A 21,295-nucleotide genomic window follows, 5' to 3' on the forward strand; every position below is an offset into this window, starting at 1 on the left:
GAAAGTCACCTTTGCATCTCCTCCTGTGGCGACAAAGACACCAGGCTCACTTACGGAGCCTCTCTTATGTGCCAGGAGGTGGACACACATCCCTCCAACTCTGACCGCAGTGCTGAGGGCTCACCGAGCCCGCCGGGACACCAAGCCTCTGCGGGCTGCGTCGCCAGGCAAGGACATCCGTGCTCAGAGGAGGCTTCTCTGGGGCTTTGAGGGAAAGAGGAGGAAAAGCTAAGAGGCGCCAAAGCCCTGGGAATAGAGACCGGAGCCAACTCAACAGGATGCAGGGGCAGTCACCCATGGAGCGCGAAGGAGGCTTGGGGGACAGCTGGATTTCCAGGTTGGGGGGCTGGGTGGGAGGACAGGACATTCACCACGCCCGGCAGCCTGGAGGCAGCAGTGTGGGGAGAGCAGAGGAGAGAGGAGCTGGGCCCAGCTGGGCACAAGCATGAGTCTGGTATGTGGGTGGACAGGTCCCCACGAAGCAGACAGAAATGAAATGGGGCTCAAAGGAGGGAACCGGCCTGCGGGCAGAGCTGTCAGCCCAAAGAGGGTCAGAAGGGCCTTAAGAAAAGGATGACGATGCTGACGAAGACCATTGCAGTAGCTGACACTTACGGGTGGTTGACCCTGGGCAGGACACATGAATTATCTCATTTACTCTTCACTCCCACTCAGTACTATTACTAACCCCATTTTAGAAAGAAGAAAACTCTGGTGTAGAGAGAGTTACGTAACCTCTGTCAGAAAATGAGACGAGGCATGTGAGCACGTGGAAGCCACACCCCCACCCCCGCCCCATCCTCCCCCAAGCACAGCCACGCTGCAGTGGGACGGGGACCCCCCACTGTCACCCCTTCACAAAACCACACACCCATACCTCTGGTCACTGACTTAGAGAGGTCCTTGCTTCAGATTCCAAAGGTGCCGGGCTCGACAAGGGTGCCTCTGGGACACCAAGGGTGGGGTTCTGACCCAATTGGACTAGTGCCCGTATAAGGGGACACCAGAGAGCTTCCTCTCCCTCTCTCCCTGTGCTTGCACCAAGAAAGGGCCGTGTGAGCACCTTGACCTTGGACTTCCAGCCTCTAGCACTGTGAGAGATGAATGGCTGTAGTTTAAGCCTCTGGTCTGCAGTATTTTGATCCAGCAGCGCAAGCTGACTGGTACAGATTTTGGTATTAACTTGCTATTAATGTGGATTTGGGGATTGCCACACTACAGCAGGGAAGTGACTTTGTAGGAAGGATCCAGGCTTGGAAGGAACTGAATTAAGATCTGGATGATGGCAGAGGCAGAATCAGAAGGTCACAAAAGACTCCTCGTGTGCCAGCAGTCGTCCCTGTGCCCGCTACTGAACCCTACATGATGGTCACATGCCTCCTGTGCTGGCCACACGCTGACAGGTGGGAGCCATCGTCCACCCCAAAGGCCCGGGAAGAACCCGCCCTGGGCAGATGCTGGGCAGATGTGCGCTCCGAGGGCCCCTCCCACTCTTCCTCCCCCCTCGCCATCACCAGACCCCATGGGCACACCACCCCCCAAGCCAAGCCCACTCATTCTCTCTCTCACCACTGTCTTTGTCCTACAAAATCAGGATGGAGGCCAACTGCTGAAAGCCTGTCCCACTATCCTGCAGATGCTCACCTGTCCCATCACAATAAGGACACCACACGGTCACCCTCAAGTCCCTTGCTCTTTCTGCTGCTTGAGAGCAGTTGACTATCTCTGTGTCCCCAGAGCCTGGGACAGGGCCCAGCAGGGAGCAAGTCCCCTATACAAGAATCTTCCTAATAACCCGGGTTATTGTACTAACACTATCCGGTCGCTTGGAAGAGATACATTTCAGACAAGCTCTTATCTCCTGCATTTTCACAAATTCCAAGGCCTTCATGGCACTCAGACCAAGGAGAATGCACCCGCCTTTCCACTTGAACTCCTGTAGTTCCTTAAAGACTTAGCCCGTCTCCTCATGGATGCTCCCAAGCACTTGGTTCCCATGTCCTTCCCAGCACCCAAGGCGCTGTGGGTCTGTCCCCCAGACCGCGAGCTCCTGAGGGCAATTATCTCTGAACGACCAGCACCCGGCACGTTTGGTACTCAGTAGCCAAGCACAAGGATCTGATGAAGGAGGGCAGAGGTTAGATAAGGAGACCTGAAGATCTCTGCAGAAGCCTCGAGAAACCTATGGTTTGTGACTGTGACTTCCTCCTTCTCTGACACAATCCTCTCCCGGGTCCAGAGCACTGGCTCCAGCTCCAGACCCTGCCCCTTGCCCTGGCTCAAGCATCCAAGGGCGGTTTTGCCTCCTCCACGCACATTGCCTTTGGTAAGAATGTGGTCTGGGGACCATCCTCCCCTTTAGAAAGGAGCAGCCTGGAGGGCAGAGTGTGTGCTTAGCATGCATGAGGTCCTGGGCTCAATCCCCAGCACCTCTGCTAAAAAAAAAAGAAAGAAAAGAAAAGAAACAAATAGACAAACCTAACTACCTCCCCTCCCCACGCTCCCAAAAAAATTCTGTTAAAGGAAAAAAAAAAACAACAACAATGCAGCAGCCCCCGGGCCTCCCCGTGCTCCCAGCTCTGCGGCTGCCTCTCCGCCTGATCAGGAAAGGACAGCCCCCACCACCCCACCCCGCTGAAGTCAGCGAGGCCTGGGCTCCAGGGAGCAGTGCGGGGCTTGGATCGAGGAACTATGAGGTCAGACCAGGAACCGGGTAAGCTCACTCCGAATCAAAACACGCTGGACACAGGTGGCTGCTCTTGAGCAACAATGATCTCATCTAAGAACCAAAACAAGGCCTTCCGGGCAGCAGCAGAATGAAGGACCCCTCCAGCGGGTTATGACTCCGCACAGTCTAGGGCCCGGGCCAGACCACGGTGTGTTTGCTCAGCGTCTGCTGCAATCCAACACGTCTGTGTCCTTCCACTCTTGAAGCGTAGCAAAAGGCAAAGAACCAACAAAAACAAAAGGTGCCCGGGCAAAGCAAAGAGTCCGGAAAGAGATTAAGTCCATTGACAGGTGAGAAAATCAAGTCCCAGGGAGGTGGCCTGCTAAGGTCTCAAGGGACTAGGCCTGACTGCTTCCAGGCTGGTGCTGCTGGCCTGCCAGGAAACACTGCCCCCAAGTCCCAGGTGTGTCCTGGAGGAGGTCAGGTTAAAATCCCACTGGCAGGGGACAACACTGAATTCCTCCAGTGAATTCTGACAGTCACTAGTTAACATGGATGCTCTGCAGACAAAAAATATTTCCCCATTCAAATAATATCAGGAAAGCCTGAGCCAAACTAAGTTGTTTGGAAGGCCTCTTGGTAGGAGCACTTTTCAGAGCCTTTATGAAGGTTTAGGAGTCGGCCACGTGCTCTGCCCAGCGCCCTGACCTCTGTTTGCATAGGGCTGGTGTACAGAACAGGACTGAGAAGCTCTAGTCTTGCAAGGTGTGGGGCCCCGACTTCCAGGAGGCCTAGAGATAATGACATATACACACAGATAAAGCTGAGTTCTCTCCTGAGAAGAAAGGCAGCCGGCTCGGTGCTATGTGAACAGGGGATGGATACTGTGTAATGATAACATCTAATTTTAATTGACCTGAATTTTGAGTAGAATGTAAGCATTCTGATCACTTTTAATGTGAACTTGAATCCTCGATTCCTAAAGACCAAGTTTTTACATAGAAAAGTAGCTCTCTACTGTTAAGTCAGCTCTTCGGTCTAGGGCCCCGTGAGTCACCTGCTGGGAAGTAAGACCAGTTGATCACTTGAACAAAATAATTTTTTAAATTAACATCAGCAAGAAATCTCAGTGTAACTAACAGATTGCATTTGGGAAGGCATTTTGGTAACTTCTAAATCCATAAAGATTTGTGTTCATCCAAAAAGGATTTGCTGGCTTTAATTCCACCAGTCTGAGTGGACTGGAGAAGCCCCAAAGCAAATGGCACCTTCTAAGCCAGAAATGAGAAATGGCCTTTTTGGTCACAGGGACTGCCCCAACGGCTCGAGGGAAGAAGGCTCCTGGTATCAATGAACCCCAATCAAAGCAGCACAAAGCCAAGCTTGGCATTTAAGCTGTCAGGGTCCACAAGATGGCCAGCCTCCAAGAGCAGGCGGGAGGATGCTGGGGACAGCCATCAGGGCAAAAAGCAGACCAACAACCAGAAGATACAAAAGCCCGTCTTGAGCTCCGGGGTCAAAGCATTCTCCATTCCGGGAGGCATGCGGGGCTGCTGGGGGAGGCAAGGGAGACGCAGGAAAGAGGGGAAGGAAAAAGGAAGTTGCTCTCTGTGTTATCTGGATAAGGTGACCAAGCTGTGAGGTTGTCACTTGAGAAATCCATCATAACCTGGTCACTGTATCCCCACAACCAGACTGAAATTCCCCTTTCCCCAGGACATGCGGGGTCACACCGGGCACGCACACGGCAAACAACGCACAACCTACTCTTTAGATATTTCATTTTTTCCTTCAAACCTGCAATGTAATAAGGTGAAGTTATTAGACCACATTCACATACAAAACCAGGTTCAGACTGGGGACTGTGGGCATTTCCATTTATCAATTTAATAAAAATTATAAAAAAATAAATTTAATAAAATTAATAAAAAGCTTTCCAATGTTCCTAGGGGGAATAAATGTGAATTTCTATGCCATAAATAATAGAAATGTGAATTATGGAATATATGCTTTCATTTTTCAGGATATACTCACGCATAGAGTCACTCTACAGATGAGCATCTAATTCTGAGGTTTCCTAAGCCTCAGAAATTTTGTCCTGCATATTTTAAGTGCACTGATTGTATGTCCATAATTAATGGACCAAAACGACATTGGAATCTAAGTATTTATCCTATTAGCACAGAGGAGAGTCCAAATACAAACAGAAATTCCACATGCAAACACGCTACACAAAGCGTTTTTGGCTTAAACCTCATCTATTTACTGGGCACAATGGAAGGCTTAGATTTGAGGCTTTCCTCAGCAATGAAGGTACTTTCCAGCCTCATTTAGGGAAAGGGATAAATCGACTGGGGGACAGGGATGAAATATTCCACGTGGGACGGAGCAGAGGCTGATAGAGAAGGTGGTGGCGGGGACACCAACCATTAGACCCTTTAGAATGAGACAGAGGATCATATGCTTGTAAAGGGGCTCGTCCTCAAAAGAGCAGCGCCACTGAGCTCTAAGTGGGGTGGATGGCCCATCCCATGTGTCAGTTTGGAGCCTCCGTGGTGACTGGATCATTTCCGCCAATATGTGTGGCCACAGCTGGGGCCACCAATGGGCAGGAATGAGCTGGGAAAGTGCCATGAAAGTGCGCTTCAGGGACCGGGGCCTACCTCCGTTGGCCAGGAGGTTCTCCTGGACCTTCCCCTTCGCATCTTCCATAACTTCCACCACGCTCTGGGCCATTCTCTTTATGAGGCTTTGGGGAAAGAAATAAAAGACGGTTAGAGCAGGAACCCACCCTCAGAATCCTCTCACTCTCCGCTGGCGGGAAAAGGAATGGGGCCACCTTTTGGGAGAATAATCTGGCAATACATGTGAGGGCTCCACTTGCGAACAAGTACTTGAACCAGTATTTCCACTTCTGGGAAACTATCTTAAGGAAATAGGACAAACAGAAAAGGCTTTCTGAATAAGAAGATGTCCTTCACAGCAATGTGGCTGACTGAAAAACTGGAAACCACTGGAAGGTTCGACAATAGAGGATTGTTTAAATTAATGATGGGATACCCAGCAGAGGGATTATTAAGCAGCCATTGAAAATAAGGTTTACAAAGAATTTCTAGTTTCGTGGAACAAGGCAAGTATTATAATGTTACTTGGAAAAATAATCAAGATACAAATTTGTAGACAGTATGGCTGTAACTATGTGAACAGGTTCTTCCTGCTTCACATATTTTCTATTATGATCCAGTATTGTTTTGATCATGAGAAAATGAAAACTTAAAGTCTCCAGAAAATGTACTGAAGACTTCAGAGAGTATGAGAAAGGAAAGGACATTATGGGATTTGGAAGCAGAAGGGCTCAAATTCACTATGGCTCTGCCGGATGGATGATTTCGGCCAGATCTATTTAATCTCTTTGAGCCTCAGTTCTCTTCTCTGGAAAATGCAGATAATACCTATTTTGCAGGACTGTGATAAATATTAATATAACTAATCAGGCACCAAGCATCTCATAGCCAAGGGTGTCCGTTCCTGGCAGCTGAGCCACTAGAAGTCCAGTTGGAAACATGCCAACTAGGATCAAAGTCTAAAAGTTCTTAACAGCTACATCTTTGCCTCAGGCCCTCACTCATCACTCTCCCGGCTCCCAGGAGGGAGGGGATGTTTGCAAGGAGGTGGATTAGGTCACTGAATTCCAAATGGCGAATTTGGTCTTCTACTGTTGCAGGCACTAGCCATGTGGCCACTCAGAGCACGGAGTCCAGGGGGTTAGGACCCCACACAGAAGACAGGCAGAGGGCACAGAAAGGCCCCAGATTAAAGGGCGAGAGGGAGGAAGGGAGGGAAAGAAGGAAGGATGGAAAGGAGGATGAATGGAGGCAGGGGCGGGGGAAAGCAACTTGTTTTCATATCAGACTAATACATGTTTATGGTCAAAAACTGAAAAATACAAGTATAAAGTAACAAAAAATGAACCACCCAAGAAGAAACACTTGCTTTGCATTTTGGCCTATTTCCCAAAACTTAACCCTTCCATGGTTTATATGAGTTGAGGTTTTCTTTTGATAGCACCTGCTGTTTAGGGTTTACCAAGTGCCAAGTTCTATAATCCTTGTTATTGAATCATCACAAAAATTCTTGAAGATGGGTCACATCCCATTTTACAGATGGAAAGACTGTGGCCCAGAAAAGTAATTCACCTCCCAACTCCCTGGTCTGTCCTTGGAGCCCAAGGCTCTGGGCCATGAGGCCACACTGCTGTCTTTATGGTCACCATGGTCCATCCTGGGCTTAAATTTCCACAAATGTTTTGGCATTTCTTAGGTCAGTAGTTCTGCATCTTTCGAATGATAACTGGGGCAACGTACCCAGCTAATCTCATTCTGTTTCCTCAGCAAAATGGGGGTGATACTCCTCATTTCACAGAGTTTGAGGCAATGCTTGTAAAGAAGCAGGTCCCCAGGAGTTTGTGGCAGGTATCTACAGATGTGCTCTTGGCAGCCTGGTGGTTACAGCTGGGCTCCCCAGTAGATTTGACAGGAGATAGGAGGGAGGGAGAGCGGGAATCTGGTTCCCTCCAGTTCCAGTAACCGCTCTCCTCTCATCCTCTCCAGCCTAGGTGTATGACAATGCCTTTCCATCAACCTGGGTTCCCGCACTAACCCTCGTGTTCCTCTCACAGCCCACACACAACTATAGGCCCCTTTATGAATAGACCCTTCTCCAATTATCCTAATTGGAGTGTGTTTTCTGTTATCTGTTAGAACACTGACTCGATAAATTCATTCGTTCATTCACTCATTCATTTAGAAAATTCTATATATTAAATTCCATATATTATAGTGCTATGAACATCGATGCTATAACAAAACAGTCCCCACTCTCAGTGAGCTGCTATCTGATGCTGTCAACTGTCCTTCTTTATCATTATTTTAGTGCTGCCCAGAGGTTGCTGTCTCCTATTACCATTTCCTCTGTGATACTTTGAGTAATCTCTTTAGGCGAAGGTAGTAGGAACTCCAGCCCTGATCGCAATTCCAGATGCACAGCAGCTGTTCAGGAGATGTTTGTTAAGTGAATAAATGAACTCTGGCACTTCATAGCACTTAAATAACACACATGCTTCCTTCTTAATCAACTTAAAAGCAGAACTCACTTACCATGTTATGAATGACTCTGCTGTTCCCGATTCTAGCCTCTGGGGCTTCTAACTATAACAGGTACCACCCCAGCCTGCCCCTAGGCATGCACCACCGTGGAACATCTCAGCATAGCATGATCTGATGAAGTTTAACTGCTGGAAAAACCACTTACTGCACATGACAAAAATGTCCCTGACCTAGCTGTGATCATTAACTACAGTTATGAAGAAAGTGGGGTATTACCAAATCAGAACATTTTTCTCATTGGCAGGAATCCAAGAGTCTATGTGCTGTTTTAAATTTACTTTTTCCATTTTACAGTTCCTTGTGAAAAACTTGTCACATCACAGGAGTGCTTCCTCCTTCCTTTCTTGGACTGCATAGCATTTCATTGCATGGCTGTATCATAACTAATTCTTTCTATTAAATATTTGGGTTGTTTATGCTCTGTTCTGATTGCTGTTTTTGATCACAGATATAGAAACAAAGAGGTAGGTGGCCATGTTGTTACCCCTCCCCCACATTGTTGTAAGCCCCTTCCCCTCCAGCTGAAATGACTCCCAAGGGATAGAAAGAGCCAGTGCCCTTTCCGTCTCCCTTTATTTTTCTATTTTTCCCATTTTCGGAGCCAGACATTAAGACTAGAACATTCAAAAACAACTGTGCATATGGGGAAAATTGGAAACTGACTGTGCATGTCCAGGGAAAGCTTCAGGAAAGACCTGAGGAGACCTTAAGTTTATACCTCAGGCTGGTCCTTGGCTCAGAGACAGCCTACAATTAAAAAAAAAATAAGCAAAAACAATAACAAAAACATCAGGATCATATGATTTCCAGAGCTACCACATTATTAGATTCAAATATCCAGTGTTAAAAAAAAACCACACAAAACATACAAAGAAACAGGATGGTAGGGCCCATTCAAAGTAAAAATATAAATCATCATAAATTGTCCCTGAAAAAGACCTGATGGCAGATCTACTGGACAGAGACTTTAAAACAACTGTCTTAAAGATGCTCAAAAAGTAAAAGAAGATTTGGAGAAAGTTAAGACAACAAAGTAGGAATAAAATGGAAATATCAGTAAAGAAATAGAAAACCTAAAGAGAAGCCAAAACAAATTCTGGAGCTGGAAAGTACAATAACTGAAATAGAGGGAATCAAAGGCAGATTTGAGCGGAAGAAAGTCTCAGAAAACTTGAAAGTAGGACAATGGAAATTATTGAGTCTGAGGAATGGAAAGAAAAAGGATTGAAGACAAGTGAACAGAGCCTAAAGAACTCATGAGACACCATTAAATGGACCAATATATGCACTGCAGTAGTCCCAGAAGAAGAGAGAGAAAGGGGCAGAGAGAATATTTGAAGAAATAAGTACAAAGCTGAAAGACTGACACTTCCTGATTTCAAAACTTACTACAAATCCACAGAAATCAAGATAGCATGATGAATAAAGAAGATGTGGTGTATACATACAATGGAATACTACTCAGTCCTTAAAAAGAATGAAATAATGCCATTTGCAGCAACATGGATGAACCTGGAGATCGTCATCCTAGGTAAGCCAGAAAGAGAAAGAAAAATACCATATGATATCGCTTATATGTGGAATCTAAAAAAAAAAAAGACACAAATGTACTTACTTATAAAACAGAAACAGACACACAGAGAGAACAAACATGGTTACCAGGGGATGAAGGGGGAGGAAAAGGATAAATTAGGAGTTTGAAATTTGCAGATACTAACTACTATATATAAAATAAGCAAAAGTTTCTTCTGTATAGCACAGGGAACTATATTCAATATCTTGTAGTAATCTATCATGAAAATGAATATATGTATATATATGTATGACTGAAACATTATGCTGTACACCATAAATTGACATAACATTGTAAACTGACTATATTTCAATTAAAATAAAGACTATTCAGAATTTAAAGAAAAAAGATAGTGTGGTACTAGTATAAAAGAGACATACCGACCAATGGAATAGAATAGAGACCCCCAAAAATAAATTCTCATGGTCAAATGATTTTTGACAAAAGTGTCGATAGCATTCAATGGGAAAAGGGCAATTACTTCAACAAATGGTGCTGGGAAAAGTAGACATCAATGTGTAAAAGAATAAGTTAAACCCTTACCTAACACCATATGTAAAAATTAACTCAAAGTGGATCAAAGACCTAAATGTAAGACCTAAAACTATAAAACGTTCAGAATAAATCATAAGGCAAAAACTTCACGATGCTGGATGAGGCAATGATTTCTTCAATAAGAGGACACCAAAAGCACAGGCAACAAGAGAAAGAAATAGACAAATTGGACTTGATGAAAAATTTTAAACTTTGTGCGTCAAAACCAACATCAACAGAATAAAAAGGCATCTCCCAGCATGGGAGAAAAAATATGCAAATCATCTGATAAGAGATTCATATTCAGAATATATAGAGAATTCACTAAGCTCACAACAGAAAAACAAACAACTTCATTCAAAAATGGGCAGAGGACTTGACAGACATTTCTCCAAAAGGAAATATACAAATATACAAATAAACACGTGAAAAGGGCCCACAATCACTACTAGGCATTAATGGTGAGGCCTGGTGAAATGCTTGGCAGAGCAACGACAAATGGCCCATAAACATTAAGATAAAAGCTCAACCTCACTTGCTGTAATACAGCATTTTTCACTTACCAGAAGGGCATATTAAAAAGATTTATAATTTCAGCTCTGGCAAGTACTCTAGGAAACAGGAACACCAACGCCATTGTGATATGGGGTGACATGGGATATGGTGTTGATTTTGGCATAGTTTAGTCAGAGAGTTATTTTCAGAATATCAATCAAACATTTTTAACAGAGATATTTTTGCCCAGGATTCTACTTCTAGGAATTGGTCCCTCTGATACACCGGCTCCTGCACACAAAACCATGTGCACAAGGATGTGCCCTGCAGAATGGTTTGTAACTGCAGAAGACAGGAAGCCATCTCAGTGTTACCAACAGGGACCCAGGGGATATCACGGATCACCAAGAAGTCTCTAAAAACCAGTGAGGCCGGCCTCTCACGGCTTGTCATGAAAGGCCGTACATCGTGCAGCAAGAGGGAAAAAGCAAATAAAACAGCATTGAGGGTCATGACCATATTTTTGTAGAAAACAAAAGACATAAAAACTCAAGCTTGGATTATGTGTAGAAAAGTTGATAAAGATTGGCACTCAACTGTTCAAATGGTGTCCTCTGGGGAGTGGGGCTGCAGAAGTGAAATTTGGATTTAAAAAATCCCATTGTTATGTATTAATAATAAGCCAATAACAGGATTGCAAATACACAAAGCAATAAATTAATAAAGGAAACAAGAGCATGGCATGCTACCTGGGCACAACCCATTAAGATTTCTTTCAAATTAACTGCTGTTACTCTAGCAAGTCATCTGGGAGCCCCCAAGGGGAGAAAGAGTAAGGTGGGGGGGAGGAGTGGGCGCATTACCCAGGGGTGAGGCGGGGCGGGGCGGGACTGAGGAGGGAGGAGGCCCTCAGCTCTACCTGACGCGAAATAGAGAGCTTTCTCCCTTTCCTGGGTTTTCTGGATAATTCAAGCAAAGCAGGCTAAGGTCGGTCTGCCTTCCGGAAATTACCCTGTGCCTGGGGGGAGAGGGCCAACAGGTGACAGGCAGGGGCAGAGGGAGTTTCCCAGAGGTCCTGAAGCAAGGATAACGGTGGCTCCATCTAGTGAGCTGTCCTCGGTCCTCAGAAGGGCACTTGGCACAGATTCAGCTGAATTCACGGGAAAATGGAGGTGAAGCCCCAGGAGCTGAGGAAACAGGCTCAGGGAGGCTGAGAAACTTGTCCTCAGTCCCTTTGCTGGTGGCCGCAGCATCAAGTGGGACCGACCTGTCCCCACTGCCTCTAAGACAGGTCTCCCCAGCAGCAGCTGGGGGCACACCAGGGCCCAACGTGCCCCGCTGTGGGGAACCCAGACCCCAAGTCCCCCACATACAGCGCTGACTGGCCTCAGTGTCGAGGTACAGGGGCCGCCACAGGCCCAACCTCCCACTGCGGCCGCACGGCGGCCTGAGGAGTGGGGCCCAGAAGCTTCCACACAGGCGGGAGTCTGACCCCCAGCCTGTCCCCTGGTGACTCACAGGCTCTGGGCACCTCACCTGCTCTTTGTCTCTCTGCTTCCTCCTCAGTCAGGGGACAGGCCCCGCAGCAAAGTCACCAGGAAAATGTGAGGAGAGCAATTCAGTGACTTTCTTTTTTATGAAAACAAGATCCAGTGAGGCCTCTGGAAGTTTCCTGTTCTGGGGCCTCTGGGCCCACTGACACTTTCCTTTGAATTCTCTCCTTGCTTCTCAGAAACTTGGAGTTTCAATAATGGAAAGATACTTCCATCTTCAGAGGAATTCCACATGGCAAAGTCACACCCATCATGCAAAACAGAACTCACTATGGCCAGTTTGGCTTTTGTGAAGCTTGATTTGCCCATATCACAGCATAGGAATTCTTGGTCTTCTTCAAAAAGCCAATCTACCTTCAGAGAAAATTTGCTCTCAGGGCATTGGGGGGGCAGGGGCATGGGGCCGAAATGCTTTGGGGTCTTTTAGGAAAAACCAGGAGTTCCCAAAGCACCAGCACACACTTGTCTAAGTTCTGGAGAGTCTGCCAAAAAACCCAGTCATTGTGCGCGACTGCAGGGGCCCCAGTGCTCACATGTGAAGAACACAGCACCACCAGCGTCCTGCAACCCGCAGCCCTCCCAGGGGATGGAGGGACAAAGGTCAGAAGGGACACATCACAAAATGGGACGACAGGTGACTGAGAAGCACCTGAAAAATGTATTCATTCATGCTGGTGATCCAAGAAATCTGCATTAAAACAATCACACATCATCTGCATTTTGCCAGGGAAACGATCAAAGTCTTTTACAGGCACTAAATTGACAAGGGTGTGATGGAACATTCTTGCAATCTCATTGGAAAACAATTTAGCAGCATGTGCAGACAACTTTAAATATCCTTTGAATCAATAATTCCATTTCTGGAAGTGTAACTTTGGATCACCTAAAATGAAGGCGAAGGTTTATGCAAAGATGCTAATTGGGGTGTTAGTTATAGTAGAATGATCTGTGTTCTATTACCGTAAGAAATAAAATGAAACAATCCCTCCTCCCATTAAAAAAATCCTTAAACATTACTTTAGAGTCACGGAAATGTGACTAAAACACAATTTGCCCACCCAGAATCAACACATGGGGTCATAGCTGGAAGGGCCTTTAAGGACCAAGGAGAGGTGGGGACTTCCCTGAGGTCACACGGGGACCTATTAGTTGACCATGGTGAAGACAAGGCCTCTAGGACAGCTTGATGCTCCCTGGGAGGGGGCTGCTAAAGGGTCCAGGGTTTCTTTGGGGGATGATGACAACATTCTGGAACTAGGTGGTGGCAGTGGCTGTACTATTTTGTAAGCATACAGGAGACAATGAATTGTACACATTAAGGGGGTAACTATTACAGAGTGTGAATTATATTTCAATTAAAAAAAAAACCAAAATGACAACAACAACAATAAAACATGTCCCACCCTTTCTCGTGGCTTCAAGAATGGAGACCCAGCCTGGAAGAAAATGTCAAGCACTGCTTTGGCCCTTTATGCTGGATGCCACCACCTTCTCCAAGGTTCCTTGGCTCTGCTCCCTTCCTTCCCATCACCACAAATCTGTCCGAGCCCTGCCCTGGGCAGCTGTGCTAGGCTGGTCATGCCATCTTTGTCTGGGTTGCCTTCAACAGCCTCCTCTGTGCTTTCCCTGCCTTTCCCAATCCGGCCTCTTCCTGCCCATCCCTCCCACGGCAGCCAGAGGGATCTCTAAAAATACACACCTTAGCGTGCCATTGTATTGCTTAAACATTATCAGTGGTTTCCCAAGAAGTTTAAATATTGACGTTCAAATCTCTTAGTAGAGTTTACAAGAAACGCCCCTCCCTGTCCGGCCTCCTCTTTCTCCACCCCTCTCCCCACCCTTGCCCTTCCCACGCCAGCCTTCTGGAGCCACCTGGATGCTACTCACACTTCATAACAGCCCAAGTGCCCTCTCCTCAAGGCAAGTCACCTCTAACAAATATGACACAGTGTTGGAGAACACCCCACCCGGACATGTTGCTTCCTGCGCTCATCAAAAACACACTATGTCCATTATGCCCCAGGCAATGTTATGGGAAACAGTAGTGAACAGACCTTTGTTGCTGCCCTCCTGGAGCTTATCCCAGGACCCTTCCTCCACCGTGTAAATTATCACCCTGCAAAAGTGCTGGTTTCCTCGTCTGGTACGCCACCAAGCAAACAGATCTCTGAAGATGTATTAATTGGGTGATCATCAGCACCTGCAAACATACAGTGGCTCCTAGAAAATACACAGACGCTCAGCAAATCCTGGCCAGCAGACCGGATCAGTGCCCTAGGATGCGAAGCAGGTGTCAGTTCAATGCTCCTCAGGGCCACTGTGGTCCCCAGGCATGCCTGCTTCACTCACTTGTTACCTAGGATCCAGATGATTCCTCTACCCCTCTGTCTCGTATCCCAGAACATGAACTTTTCAAAGAATGAGCATTTCTTAACAACAAAAACAAACACAAAGCAAACAAGCCAAAACCCTTAGTATTGTTTCTGTCTACAAAAGAACATACTCAGTGCAGCTGTAACCAAGCTTAGTCCATGGCAAAGGGGCCGTGTCCTGGGACCCCGTGCTTTAGAGGGTCCTAAAGTGGCTCTCCTTCAAGCCACGCCCATCCCACAGGGTCAGGAAGCAGACAAAAGGTTTGAAGGTCAAGGGGATGTAAGCACTCACACTCTGGGTACCAAGATCCCAGCTGCCTCGAGGGGTAGGTATTTACCCAAGAGAAACGAAAACATATGTCAGTACAAAGATTGTACATGGATGTTCGTAACAGCTTTATTTTCAGTAGCTCCAAACGGAAAACCATCTAAATATCCTCCAGCTTCCTCTGTCTCCACCCCTTAGTGAATGGATAAACAAATTGTGGCTTACTCACAAAATGGAATACTACTCAGCAGTTAAAAAGGCTATTAATATACACATTACAATAGATAAATGGATATGGATAAATCCCAAATAATGATGCAGAATGGAAAAAACAGCTCAAAAAAGAGTACAGACTACAGCAGTCCATTTATATAAAGGTTCCAAAACATGCACTCAATCTTACAGTGACAGAAAGCAGGTTAGTGTTGAAGAAGGTGTCATACGGAAACTTGGGGGTAATGGATATGTTCATTATCTTGACTGGGGTGATGGTTGTACAGATGTCAAAATTCGTAAGTCAAGTTTTACACTTTGATTTGACACAACACTGTAAAATGATTATGAATCAATAAAAAATGTAAATAAATAAATAAATAAATAAAACAGTCTACCCAGGTTAAAAAAAAAAAGTTTTACACTTTGAAAATGTATCATTTATTTCATGTCATTTATGTCTAAATAGAGCCATTTTTTTAAAGCCTACACTACACTGAGGTAGAATTTCTTCCCTATCAAGATCATAAAAATGCCAAAATTTGACAGCACATTTGACGAGAAAGATTATAGGAAACTGGGGGCTATTAAATTTCATTGCTAGTGAAAATGCAGAATGGTCAGAGAAATCTGACACCAGCCATCAAAATTAAAAAGGCATATGACTCCTGGCCCAGTAATTTCCTTTGAGAATTCACCCTGCAGAGACACCTGCACACTTTTACGTGCAAAGTAATGATGTAGGAGCCAGATGATGTGCTGCTGGTTACAGTCCCCTTCCCCACAAAGGTAAAAGCCAAGCGTCCATCTCTGGGGCTGGTTAATAAACTCAGACATCTCCCCCACGGGGAATGCAAGGTAGCTTAAAAGCAAGAAAAGCTCTCTACCTACCTATAGGAGAAATTTCCCCGGCGATGGTGTTAAGTGAACAGGAAGCAAGATGCTAAAGAGCACATGTGGATTGCTGCCTTGCGGTTGAAAAGGGGAGAAATAAAAATACATGCTGGAATTTGCTTGTGTTTGCACAAAGACGCACCAGAAATTTATCCAAGCAACTCATGAAAGTGGCTTCCTAGGTGGGGGCCAGGGAAGGGCTGGATTGGAGAGCGTAAGGGAGACTTCTCAGAGTGTAGCCTTGTGTATTGTTTTTATCTTTGATACATGTGAATGTATTACTTGTCCAGAAAAAAAAAACTTTTTTATGAGCCCTTTAATATAAATTTAGAATCTCTGGCTTTAAGAGACACTTCCCAGAAATGCTTTAGGCTCAGACGGGACAGTAGCTGTGTAAGTGCTGGTGACCAAGAGCAACATTCCTCAACGTCTCAAGCCCACCTGCCCAGAAACACCTGCGCCTCTGTTTAAAATGCAGGTTCTCCACAAAAACAGACACATAGATCAATGGAACAGGATAGACAGCCCAGAAATAAACCCATGCACTTATGGTCAATTTATCCACAACTAAGGAGACAAGAATATACAATGGAGAAAAGACAGTCTCTTTAATAAATGGTGCTGGGAAAACTGGACAGCTACATGGAAAGGAATGAAATTAGAACATTCTCTAATACTATATACAAAAATAAATCAAAATAGATTAAAGACCTAACTGTGCAAGACTGTATACTATAAAGCTCCTAGAAGAAAACATAGGCAGAACACTCTGACATAAATTGCAGCAATATTTTTTTTGGCTGTCTCCCAAAGTAAAGGAAATGAAAACAAAAATAAACAAACGGGACCTAATTAAATTTAAAAGCTTTTGCACAGCAAAGGGAATCATCAACAAAGTAAAAAGACAACCTGCTAAATAGAAGAAAATATTTGCAAATGATATGACCAAATAAGAGATGAACATCCAACATGCATAAATAGCTCAAACAACTCAACTTCAAAAAACAAACAATTTGGTTAAAAAATGGGCAGAAGAACTCAATAGACATTTTTTGAAAGAGGAAATACAGATGAACAGGCACTTGAAAAGATGCTCAACTTAGCTAATCATCAGGGAAATGCAAGTCAAACCCACAATGAGATATCACTTCACACCTGTCAGAATGGCCACCATCAAAAAGAACACAAGTAACACATGTTGGTGAGGATGTGGAGAAAAGGGAACATTGTTGGTAGAAAGGTAAACTGGTGCAGCCACTGTGGAAAACACTATGCTGGTTTCTCAAAAAAAAAAAAAAAATAGGGGATGGGTATAGCTCAAGGGTAGAGCACATGCTTAGAATCATGTATAAGGTCCCAGATTCAATCCCCAAGACTTCCATTAAAAAAAAATGAACGTTAAAAATAGACCTATCGTATGACCCAGCAATTCCACTCCTGGTTATATACCCAAACAAAACGAAAACACTAATTCAAGATACATGTACCCCAATGTCCATGGCAGCATTATTTACAATTGCCAAGGTATGGAAGCAACCTAAGTGTCCATCAACAGAAGAATGCATAAAGAAGATGTAGGGTATATATACACAATGGAATACTACTCAGCCATAAAAAATGAAATTTTGCCATTTGCAGCAACATGGGTGGACTCGGAGGGCACTATGCTAAGTGAAATAAGTCAGACAGAGAAAGAAAAATACTGTATGATACCACTATATGTGGACTCTTAAAAATGGAAGTAATGAACATAACAAAAGAAACAGACTCATAGATCTTGAGAACAAACTAGTGGTTAATGGTGGGGAGGAGGGGGGAGAAGCAATACAGTGGTGGGGGAGTGGGAGGTACAAGCTGTTGGATATAAGATAGGCCACAAGGAGGTTCTGTACAACCCAAGAAATTTAGCCAGTATTTTGTAATAACTGTAAATGGACTATAATCTTTAAAACCCATTTAAAAAATGTTTATGCCAAAATGCAGATTCCTAGGCCCTGACCCAAATGTACCCAATCAGCATCCCCAGAGGTGGTGCCCAAGGACCTGTATTTTTTTAAGTTCCCCAGGAGGTGGTCTGGGTGCTAGCAGAGGAGGCCCACCACTGTGAGATGACGGACGTGTACTCAGTTGATATTTATTCAGCACCTGCTAAGAGCCAGGCACGGTTCTGAAGGCTGGGCATAGAAATACCCCTGCTTTCTGGGAGCTTATATTCTACAAGAGAAACACAGAGATGAACAAGGAAAGCATTAAATGGTAGTGTAGGGAATGCAGAGGGTTAAAACAGCATGACCTCGAGGGACTAGGCTGGCTGCTGGTCTGGAGGAGGCTTCTGGAGGAAGTGACATTCAGAGTGAGAAGGGGACGACAAGAAGGAGCCCACCTTTCAAAGGTAGGGTGGCAGGTGGGGGCCTTCCAGGCTCGGGGAACAGGTTGTGCCAGTGTGGCGGGAGGGGAGTGGGCCAGGTGGCTGTGAAGGAGGACACCTGGGGCCCCATCAGTTAGGGATCTAGGAGCCACAGTCAACAAGAGGCAGCATCTTCTACTGAGGGCACTGGAAAACCACAGGAGGGTTTCTAGCAAAAGAGTCACGCAATAGTGTGTCTTTAAAAAGATAATGGGGCTGCCGTGTGGGAGCAGGGAGATGGGTCAGGAGTTTGCTGCAAAAACAAAGAACGAGATGAAATGGTTTGGAAGAAGGCAGAAGAGTGGACAGATGTGGCACAGGCTTAGGGTGGAGGCCACAGGGCTCCGTCGTCGCTGGAGTCTCAAGTGGACAGTCAGGAAGAAGGTGCTCAGACTGCTTGAGCACCGGGTGCTCGAGCTCAAAGGGAGCCTTTGATGAGACGGGAAAGACCACTTCAGAGGCGAATGGATACATGTAAGCTGTTCGTTGAAAATATGAACCTAGGAAGTAAAGCCAATGCCAAAAAAGAACCATTGAAAGCTGTCTCTTAAGCTCCTGAGAATAAGCCTAAGTGGCTCCATCTATGAAGCTGTGCAGAGGGCTGAGTGGACGTGCCTGGGCTGAGGCTGAGAGAACAGCAGGGTGGTGGCTCCCGGGAGCTGGCCCAGATCTAAAATCGGAGTGCCTGGTCCGAAATTCAACCTCCAAGCGGTCATTTGGTGAATTTCACCATGTCGTCTCAGGCTGGCCCTTACCCAGGGCATCCTGCATAGAAAGCAACATTCCTCGTTCCCTGCTGGCTAGACTCTGGCTGGATTTTGGTTTGGTGAAAGCTGCTGGGAGTCGGGGAGAGGGGGAGGTAAGGGGTTGGGTAGGGGATGGCGGGGGTTGGGGGTGCAGGCATCGGTATTGGGTCAACTAAGCAAAGCAGAAACTATCCCAGCAGGGCCTGAAGGAAGAGATGAAGGCAGGGCAGGCAGGGGAGAAGCTAGAAGGCCTGACACTCATCAGCTACGTGACCATGCACAGCGACTTAACTCGGTCAGCATCAATGTTCTCATCTAGAATGTGGCGATTGTCACCCAGTTCACAGGGCTGTGGTGAAGATCCCACGAGGACATAGAGACACGGAAGGTGCCTAAGGCAGCGCCTGGCACACAACGGGTGATCAATGAACGGCACTAAGTTAAACAGGGAAGTGACAACCAGCAGGTGGTGTGGACTCAAGACAGGGAACAATATAACAGAAGCAATGGAGAGCATCAAAGGGCAGCCCTCAGTGGAGTAAAACTGGCACAGACCTTTATGTTCCAGCAGGGAGAGCAGCAAAGTTCAACAAGTGTGGGAACTTGGATACAGCAGATATGAAAATCACTGACACTGTGGCTCCAGGAGACATCAACTCTATACAACGAGAAGAGAAACCAGCCACCCTAGGCATCCATGCAACACGTAGAAAAGGCACCGAAGGAAACTTCAAATTCCAGAAGGTAGAAAGAGCACTTATTTTATTCTCTAACAACAAAGCAATAATAAAAAATAAAATAAAATATGAAAAAAACCCCAAAGCAACAGAATTAGAGATGAAAAACAAAAACAGAAACAACAAAAAAACTCAACAGTCCAGAAATTTTAAAAAGCATTCAAAACAACTCGTAGAACATCTGGAAAAAAACGATGAAAATCCGACACGTCAGAAGTTACATAATACCTCGAGAAAAATTCATTGCCTTAAACGTTACAGAAGGAAACAAAAAAGAACATAAATGAATTCAGCATGTAGCTCAGTATGTTTCACAGAAAAGAGCAAGGAAATAAATCCAAACAAAGCCAGAGGAAGGAAATTAGGATAAATGTAAAATTAGAAATCAGAAAAGTGATAAAAATTGATCTTAAGGAATTGACCAAAAAAAGTTGCTTCTCTTAATAAGTGAAATAGGTAAACCACTGGGTAGCCTAATCAAAGAAAATGAAATACCAAAAAAATGAGAAATTAGTAGAGAAACTCACAAAAATATACATTAGTAGACTATGTGGTATAAATAACTTGGAAAAGTTGATGAAATGAATTATTCTCTAGGAAAATGAAGTTTACCAAAATCCAGACACCTCTTCCCACAAAGAGAAAGCTAAGAGACCAATAATCCTGGAAAATTTTGTGACTGGAGCTATTCTTGAAAACATAGCAAGTCCCAGTGGTCACAACGACACATTTTAAACCTTCCAGAAGCCAATCGTGGTAATGGTAATTTTATCATTGGTACATTGGTAATGGTACCACGTAAAAGCAGCTGTTCTCAGTCGTGGTGCCAGGAGCAACATCATGAGCATCACCTGGGAACTTAATCTAGGTTTTAACAAATCTTCCAGATGATTCTGACAAACACTACACCTTGAGAGCCCCTGATGTGAAGTGTTTGGCCATTCTATACCAAGTATGGTCAGCAGATCAGCAGCACCAGGATCACAGGGGAGCTTGGAAGAAATGCTGAATCCCAGGCTTAGCCCAGGCCCACTGAGTCAGACACTGCATTTTATCAAGATCCCCAGGGGATTCGTGTGCATGTTTGAGCACTGTCTGGAGCTCAGCCCAGTGCTGTCCCGTGGAAACATAATCAAGCCACACATGTCAGTTAAACATTTCTAGTAGCCACGCTTAAAAAAGTAAAAACAACTAAATTAATTTTAATGATAAATTTTATGTTACCCAGTATCCAAAATATTATTATTTTAACAGGTGACCAACATTAAAAATGTACGGAGATATTTTACGTTCTCTCTTTTGTACTAAGGCATCGAAATCTGATGGGTGTTACATACTTCCCACATCTCAATTCAAACCAGCCACATTTCAAGTGCTCAGAAGTCCCATGTGGTTAATTGATGTCATTTTAAACAGTGTAGAGAGAATCAAGACAGAAGGAACGCTTCCCAATTCTTCTTACAAAGCCATCACCTTTCTTACACTAACACAGCTTTCTAATTCTGTGCAGTCACACAATAGACCAATCTTGATATTGTGGTTAAGAATGAGGACTCTGGAGCCAGACTCTCTAATCTTAGCTAACCTTCATCAGTCACTGCACATCTCAGGGCTGTCACAGAGTAGGCATTCAATAAATGTTAGCTATCATTATGTGATAATAATGGTAT

At 45.0% G+C, this 21,295-nt stretch overlaps 1 protein-coding gene across 4 annotated transcripts in view; it reads right to left on the bottom strand.

Moving 5' to 3' along the window:
- The window catches only part of ATP6V1C2 (ATPase H+ transporting V1 subunit C2), a 50,105-nt gene that overhangs the window by 19,684 nt on the left and 9,126 nt on the right, over positions 1–21,295 (bottom strand). For 2 of the 4 annotated variants that reach the window (XM_072938209.1, XM_072938207.1), the window contains exons 4-5: positions 5,332–5,417; positions 4,436–4,465 (exon numbers count right to left, since the gene is read on the bottom strand). In XM_072938209.1, coding sequence (XP_072794310.1) covers positions 4,436–4,465; positions 5,332–5,417 — 116 coding nt within the window. The remainder of the gene's footprint in view (positions 1–4,435; positions 4,466–5,331; positions 5,418–21,295) is intronic. The other 2 variants (XM_072938210.1, XM_072938208.1) reach the window with 1 other exon arrangement.

The sequence above is a fragment of the Vicugna pacos genome, chromosome 15, assembly GCF_048564905.1.
Source record: "Vicugna pacos chromosome 15, VicPac4, whole genome shotgun sequence".
Classification (NCBI taxonomy): domain Eukaryota; kingdom Metazoa; phylum Chordata; class Mammalia; order Artiodactyla; family Camelidae; genus Vicugna; species Vicugna pacos.